This window comes from Procambarus clarkii, chromosome 94 (genome assembly GCF_040958095.1).
Source record: "Procambarus clarkii isolate CNS0578487 chromosome 94, FALCON_Pclarkii_2.0, whole genome shotgun sequence".
NCBI classification, from domain to species: Eukaryota; Metazoa; Arthropoda; class Malacostraca; order Decapoda; family Cambaridae; genus Procambarus; species Procambarus clarkii.
Window position 1 is genome coordinate 11,545,082 of NC_091243.1, and position 8,773 is coordinate 11,553,854.

The window sequence follows — 8,773 nt, forward strand, 5'->3', positions numbered from 1 at the left end:
CACGCACTTTGCGACTTCTCATTCTCCACAAACGCGCGTCTCAACATCTGTACGGGTGCAGTCATCGGGAGGATACACCCCTTCATGCAAACTGCACCTCCTATCAAGAAGACTGTACAGTCAGTTTGGTCTAATTGACCAAAGCCAGGATCAGTTTGGTCCTGGCTGTCTGGGTTCGAAAACTTCTGGGGTGTCGAGTTTTCAGTTACATATTGGCTTGAGACCCATTCAAGCTTGTTCGCATATTTATATTATAAACTACAGTGAAAAAAAAGGTTAACAGTTTAGTGCTTCAACTCATTCGAGCCGTCATGAGAGCCAGACAGGAGAGATGTAGCCAAATGTAACCGATGCCAGTTAACGCTACGTGCTCAGAACCTCCAGTTTCCGATCGTCATTAAAAATTGTTCTGGCTAGTACGAGCAGTGCGACGTCAACAGATTGAATGACTGATAAAGATTGCGCCACCCAAGAAGTGGCATGGGCATGAGTAACCCGTAGGTGGTAGATGTTTGGAGTGAATGCGATCTCTGGCCATAAAAGGATGGTTGCAGAATGAGGAGAGATGTGCCGGTACAAGTGAACCAGGTGGTCACCCAAGCGGTTATCATGTTTTCCTGGTTACCAGGAGGCCTTTGGTCCTGGTGGGCTGTATACCGCGTGTTGAGCGCGCTTTGGATTGCTAGTCCTTACTTTGTGGCTGCTATCGTGGGGGAGGATACCGACGTCAACAGGAAACATTCACCCAAATATAACACTCTCCATCCTCCCATGTTGGATACTTCTCACCTGGGTGTGCTGCCGGGGTTGAATTACCTCCTAATTCCGCTTTCCGAGCATTTTGTAGACACTTTATGCAACACCTACAAAGAGCAGCAAGTCCTTTGCTGCTCAAGATCCTTAATCTGCCACACAAAACACAAATTTCTTCAGAGATCGAAAATATGTTTACCAATAAGTTTATTGTGAGGGAACACTGGTGAATAAGCTACATCGTCTCATGACAATTGCCTTAGTATTACCTACACATCCGTCTACCATTTACAAAGACACAATACAAAATACCGAACAAAAAAAAAAATCATCATCCCCCAACTCGTACAATGACGACCCTCACTTCAGAACGCTACGTGATTCTTGTTTGACATTGACTTGGGCCAGGCGCCCATGCAGTGGCTGGCTGGCCCACAAACTCTACCTACTTGCTACACAATTCCAGCCGCTTCCAGTTGCTAGGCTGCCTCTTCTACACATGGCCCACCATTCCTCAAAGTTTGATAACAATTCATATCTGACTATTTTACAAGCCAATACAAACACCATCACGTATATTTTATGAGTGGAGACCATTCATCTTGAGAGACCTCTTAAGTGTTGTGTTGGAGGACTGAGAATGGAATATGAAGTTCAGGGCTAGAGGCGAGACGATGGGACTAGTCATTCAGCACTACATCTGGTAGTTTATTATAGATGAATATTTATACCTTTTTTAGGTTTGCATTATGGGTTAAATCTTCTTATCGTATTTAATAAATCTAGATTTCTGTATTGCAATCCACTGTGTATACAGCGAGCAATCGACTCCGACATGTTCCAGTGTCTCACAGTAGATATTATATTGGGGAAAGGAAGTCTTTCCTTTCCCTTTTTTGTAGACTATACAAATATAAACCCTTGTGTAGGTTTATACATGCCGCATTGACCACTGTATATACACAGCTTTAGTTTTAACTCTTCATGACTATTATATTGGTTGGTTAGTAAGTTGCGTGGCTTTAACAACAGCTGAGGTTGCCAGGGGCTGAGCCCAACACCAAACGGATGTTTCCAGTAGATGTCTCTAGAGATCCCCGTGTCTGATGTTTTGTCTAACAAGAACATTATTTTAACTCGGACTGCTATGGGGAAAACAAACTGGCAATGTGGCCCTTATTTTCTTTAGTTTATTTCAAGTAGCAAAGCTGCATTTACTTTCCCCAACTGTATCTTGTATTATTCCTTTGACGTGAGGAATGGCGATGTTGCCAGAAACTGGCAACGATGAGGCTACAGGTGCCTCTTACTGCTTATTGTCCTCCCTGCCAGCAGAGCTCTAATGATCTATTATTACCGCCGGCGGCGGGTAATTACGTGCTAGGGATCCTTTCTTCGGGAAGACCAACACCTGTACATGTTTATTATCTCGGGATACTTCACTGTGGGAGAACATGCAATTCAGTCTAACACCTTTCGCTTCCTACTCCCTTGACCAGGTATGGAGCCCTCCTGATATCAAACTACTTTAAGACTCATTAGAGAATATGTATTTAAATCTGTTGTCCTCGGTATAATCCACATACTTATTTTGCCGTATTTGCGGCGATACACAAGGACATATACACCGTGTGGTGTACTCCACTTCTCGGTGTATGGATACAGTTTACTCAAGTCCTGAATTATGTTCAGAACTAAGATATCGATGCTGGTTAGGTGATAAGCTAATGTCTCAACGATCTAGAGGTTGATTGGCTTAAAGCCTAACACCAAACCGAGAATGTACTTAATGTTTTACACAAGAAGAGAAGCTTGCATGCACGAAAGTCATTTTGAATTGAATACTTCCTGTGGGCATTTGCAGTCTTACACACGCACTCCTAGGGGCACGACCCCAGCTCATATTTTCATTTCCATGTATTTTTTTTATATTATATTTTCTTTAATTCTTCCTTCTTTCTCTTAATCTCTCTTATCCTTAAATTTTTTTTTTTTTTTTTGCATTTGCCTACAAGTATTTACGTCGAGGTATTGAGCTTATAATCCACATTATAATATAATACATCGTGTAAAAATGTAGGAATTAACCCGTTTCACGAGACAGAATATAAGAGGGGTTTGAAATGTCTGTGGCCTGCTCCAAGAGGCACAGGGAAGGGATCTGGGGCGGTCTGTGGCCTGCTCCACCAACGTTTAACAGTTTATATAAACCTATTGGTCTTTGACTTTAAAGTTTATTTAGAGGAAAAGTAAACTACCTACACATTATTATGCAAGCAACTTTCTACGTCCCGGGTGGAGCAATATTTTACAAAAACAGGCCACAAACAATTTTACTGTCTAGCATGCAGTTAATAATACCAAACTGAAGTTCCGTAAGACATCAGATAGCAGAAATACAAGAGACAGAAGTGGGAGGGAAAAGCAGGAATGGCATTGCTGCTTAAAAGATCAAAATACTTTACGAGATCAATATCGAGGAGAAAAACAGCTATGCTGTTTCGCGAGAATCATTTCAGTAGAAGAAAAACAATTTAACTCACCAAGGACTCAGAATACAATACCACATCAAAATTCTAAAAAAAGTAAATCAGAAATGGAACAAATGAAAAGCACGCGAGACATAATGGAATATATATATCGAGAAAAATTAAAAAAGCTGAAGAGATGTAAACAACATCCATATGGGGAGGGGATTGGGTATTAAGAAAAACGTTAATCTAAGGTTTAAGAGGCCCCCCCCCCAAAAAAAAAGAGCATGGAAGGAATAAAGAGAGTACATAACATAAGGGAACCACAACATGCATAAGAGTAAGGAATGAGAAAGAAGTCGCAGATGTCAGAAGCTTCAGCGAAAGTGTAGAAAACAAATTCAAAGAATTTAATAAAGACGATGCTAGCTCAATACAAATATTTCATTTAAATACAAACTACTGAATACTTTATACACTAAACTAAGCCCCTCGTTAGCACAGTCAAGTCTACAAACACAGCCTAGCTAGTACCCGGAGTGGGCCAACCGGGTCCAACTAGTACAGCGGGTCCTGTGTGAGAGAACATGCCCAGCACAATACCCAGGCGCTGAGTGAAAGTCAGCTGCAGTGAAGAACAGGTTCACTGACAGCATTTACTTTCCGATAGCCAACAAAAGATGAGGTTACCAAGGAGATTCATGCAAGGTTCCACTAGTCAACGTTTCCTTCATGCCTCAGCCCGTCTTATGCAAATAAAACTCTAATGTTACAGTTTTAGTTATATCAGGCCAAGAACAGTAGTGTCAGTGTGCCTTGTAATCGTGGAAACTTAACGCAAGAGAGAAAGCTAATTATTCAGAGATTAATTCAGCTAAAAGAGAAATCAAATGAGAACTACCAGAGGTCTGGAAAAAAACTAATGAAGGAAAACGAGAACCACTGGACTCGTAGCTCGCTAAACGAGAACCATTAAATTTAAGTCTCTAAGCTAGACCAGTATCTCGACACTGAACTATTGGATCAGTTTCCAAACAACGTGGATTCAGAAAAAAAATCCTGAGTGACAAATATAGTGTTTTATAAAATGACGGCAATTAAACAGCAGAGAGGGGGGGGGGCTCGACAGACTATCTTCCTCGACTGTCAAAGGCTTCTACACCATCGTCCTTGACAGAAGCGTCTACTTAAGCTAGAGACAGGTATGTGTATCAGGAGTGATATGGTGGGCGAGGGAGAAATTCTCAGAAATAAGGGAAAGTGTCTTAATGAGAGGGAAAATATCAGAATAGAAAAAAAATAATGAGTACTACTAGAGCTCATTCTGCTCATAATAACGCCATCGACAATATTTTCCGTTGACTCAAAAGCTAATAGATTGCGATACACTTCAAAATTAATTAAGACTACAACTTGTCTGAATAATGGCTACTAATTAACCTATATGTAAAGCTCTGAGAACACTGAGTGAGAAGACAATACAAAAAACGCAGTACAGAATAAAGGGAAGGAAGCTTTTTACAACACAAAAGGAACAAGTTGTTGTTGTAACCCCCGAATATAAGGACGCGCGCGATATGACCTTCATCTGCAGCTTGTGGTCGTTGAAGAACATCCAGGAGGATGCCTGTACCAATATTATCTTGCTAAAAACCATCTAGTGATATGCGTAGCAAGGGTCGTAGTTTGAACGTCCGGTATTATCAAGGATGACCGTCATACTGACAAAACATATGATTATGTGTATACACGCTTCGGCTTACCTGTAACACCTACAGCGGCCACTGTACACCACAACAGCAGGCTGCTACAGCCTGCCTTTGCTGGGTACAGCGGGCTGCTATTGTGGGTTACAGAGAACCACGAAGCGCGTATACACAATGACACGTTTTGTCAGTTTGACAAGTCATCTTTTATAATCACGGATGTTCAAACTGCTTCCCTTGTTGTTCCTACCGCTAGATTTGTTTAGAGTTAATGTAGCCCACAACGGTAGGCCGTCGTACGCCACAACAGCAGAATATCATGGAGCGTGCACTCCCATTTAGATGCTTAAAACAGGGAACATTCATCGACAAATTAAGAAAACCATTAGGATACATCTAAATTCTAAGTCACTTGCCTATCGCGAGCCGTCCTGCATTTCCAAATCATACTCTTAAGCATGCCCGAGTTAAATTCTATGATACTGAATAAATTAAAAAATACAATGGAAACTAACAGCAATTGTACCAATTATAACTTAATAGATCAATTATAAAAGACAAGAGAATTTAATCTACCCATTTCAAGACAGACTTATATTTAACAATACAATGCTTAAAACAGAGAACATTCATTGACAAATTAAGAAAACCATTAGGTTTTTTGATTTGCCATGAATTAATACACAAGCCTGCAATTCCTAAAATTATTGACAACTTTGAGAACTACATTTAAAATTAAAATAAAATAATGTTATGGAAACCATATTGATTTACATAATCATTAGCTTATTTAGTTTGAATGACTAGCATTTTACAGTTGCTTACCTAGTAGTTATATAATAGACGAGGGGGAGGGGTTACCTGGGGTTGCCAAATCTTAATTTCATATTATCTTCAATGTAACCATCTTTACTACACAACCATTATCAATATATCCACTTTCACCTCATTGCTAACCATTTTCACTACATACTATCATTATCTTCACTACCCGGGCACCGCCTGATACTTTTCTACAACCAACATCACTACATTCCCTCTTCATTACATTTCCTAACCTTCACTACCATAGATTTCAAAATAATATCGTTTGTCATTTCATGCAAATGAGAGGAGAGGATGGAGGTCGAGCCCGGCCCGCACTGAGACCATTCCGAACACAAAACCAATCATCTTGCAAGGCTTAAAAAGAGTAACCCCAAACATCATGCCTCCAACTTCGAAACACGATCTCTTTTGTACATAGATGTTGATACAGGTATTTGACTTGTCATAAAATACACATTTCATTAGAGTTAGATACTAGGGGTATACATGATTGGACAGTGATTCGCCGATGGAGATTTCTAAGGCACCAGATTGTGTAGTCTAAACGTAGGGGGCTAGCTAGCCTCGCCGAACTTTGTAGGGTGATCGGTCTTTGTTCCGAGAATGGTTATAGGCGGGTCGAGGTCGACCTCCATGTCATCCCCTTTGCATGAAATGACATTAATTTTGAGTCTGAAGTGTCAGGTAATGGAGTATGAGGAATGGTGAATGGGATGCATGGAATGCCTTTTCTATCAGGCATTAGCCTATGGCCAGTAAATGCATATTATTATATAATGTTAAATAAAAACATGGTTTAATGACCCTGATACAATCAATACATTGAAAACCCATCCCAAATATGGTTTTAGTGGGGCTTTCTGAGGGTTCGCTCTCTATAGCCTAGGTCATGATGAACACATGTTTAAGCTAATAATAAATACTTTGGTTCAATGACCTTGACATATTCAAATCATTGAAAAATGCACGAGGTGCATTTGCACCTTCCTCCACACATGCACCTTCCTCCACACATTCTCTTGTGTCAACTACATTTACAAAACCCTGTTCTTAAATGCAAACCATGTTCTGAAACTCTCCCTGGGACAGATGTAATAGGACCCATTATCACCACACCAGAAATAAATATCTCTTTGATATCCCCAGGGTCAAACTTAATCTGTGTAAACACTATGCAAATTAAGGGACCCAGTCTATGGAACTCACTCCCTAGTGAATTGAAAAACTGTAAAACTTTTGCCTTATTTAAAAGCAAAACCAAAGAGTACCTAACTTCATCCATTTAGTTTCCTACACTGAGCTTTAAATTTGCTCTGTACCTAGTGTTACCCAATCTCCTAATTTTTATGTAATATCAAACAACCTTATCATTGTGTTCATTGCTGTCTTCTTTTATGTGCTAGCCATATGCTGTATTGTGACTACCAATTTTTGTCAACTACCATTCAAGCTGTCATTGCAATCAATCTTATATTGTTTCTGCTGTATTGTGCCTACCAATTTGTTGTCAACTACCATTTTAAGCTGTCATTGCAATCAATCATAGCTACCTATGTGCTTTAATATACTGTACCTATAATTTTCTCTCATCTTTTTTTTTTCCATTCCATGTAATCTGTTATCATTTTTTTGTCTATAAATTTTGCAAGTATTTACCTCCTTAAAATTTTCTTAGATTAAGGACCTGCCCGAAACGCTGCGCGTGCTAGTGGCTTTACTAAGACTGTAATTACCATATTTGTATCCTCACATTCCTTATGTACATTCTTGTATATGCATAAATAAATAAAAATAAATAAAAGGTGAATTCTGAGTAGTTTTGGAAGTACCACCCGAGGCAACCCTACAGTGACAACAGAGGCAACCCTACAGTGACAACAGAGGCAACCCTACAGTGACAACAGAGGCAACCCTACAGTGACAACAGAGGCAACCCTACAGTGACAACAGAGGCAACCCTACAGTGCCCCCAAAGGCAACCCTACAGTGCCATCCGAGGCAGCACCGCCCGAAACAGCCCTGTAAGTGTTGTTATTGTTTTGGATTTAGCAAATCAGTAGTTTCCCCATGTAGCACGGGCTATAGTGAGCCCGTAACTATAGCCCGAGTGGAATGGACACGAGTATAACGTTTGTATGGTCATGCCTAAACGTCAGAGAGCGGCCTTAACCTGTGCCCTTTGGTAGTTTGGTCAGTGACTATAAGGTCACGCAGACCTTATAGTCTGCCTCGTGCAATTACCAAACATCAAAATAATACAATTCTAAAGCACTTCAAACTCATGTAGAATGTTATTTATGTATATATTATACAGGTACAAATAAGACTTCACAAAAATATTACGAAAATATGGAACTACAGAGGCAGAGTAAAGTTTATTAGCAGAGAAAATTAACTAACGGTAGCCATTACTCGGATAGGCTTTATCTCTTAATATGTAGCGTGTCACAGCTCACAACAAAGCAATATAATTTCGTACTTGCTATTAGAGGAGGAGACTGCTGGGCGTCAGCAGTGACGCAGCCTAGCACACACAACCACACTACTAACATCGTGGGAGACACTGACTCGCCGGACTATCCCACACCTGACTTATATACATGCTTTGCCCTGGCCACTTCACATGTGCGCATGCGCACCTTTCTTATACACTATAGACACTATAGCGTCATTCTTATCGAATGAACCGTGTAAAGGGGAATATATTTGTGTTGATATCTAACTATAAAGGCATGTATATCTCTCAAGTTTGTGAATTAGTGAAAAATATACGTTTTGCTATTTTGTTCAATGGGTGGCAACACCTGGACTTTGATCCACCACCACAAGTGCTAGACCAAGCAAGCCTGCACCACACCCACCACCATAAGTGCTAGACTAAGCCTGCACCACACCCACCACCACAAGTCCTAGACCAAGCAAGCCTGCACCACACCCACCACCACAAGTGCTAGACCAAGCAAGCCTGCACCACACCCACCACCACAGGTGTTAGATCAAGCCTGCACCACACCC

General features: G+C 40.5%; 1 protein-coding gene across 1 annotated transcript in view; it reads right to left on the reverse strand.

Moving 5' to 3' along the window:
• Positions 1 to 8,372, reverse strand: part of LOC123747374 (angiotensin-converting enzyme) — a 40,087-nt gene extending 31,715 nt beyond the window's left edge. The window contains 1 exon segment of the mRNA XM_045729541.2: positions 8,238 to 8,372. Within this exon segment, the coding sequence (XP_045585497.2) occupies positions 8,238 to 8,310 (73 nt within the window). The 5' untranslated portion in view covers positions 8,311 to 8,372.
• Positions 8,373 to 8,773: the final 401 nt, after the last annotated feature.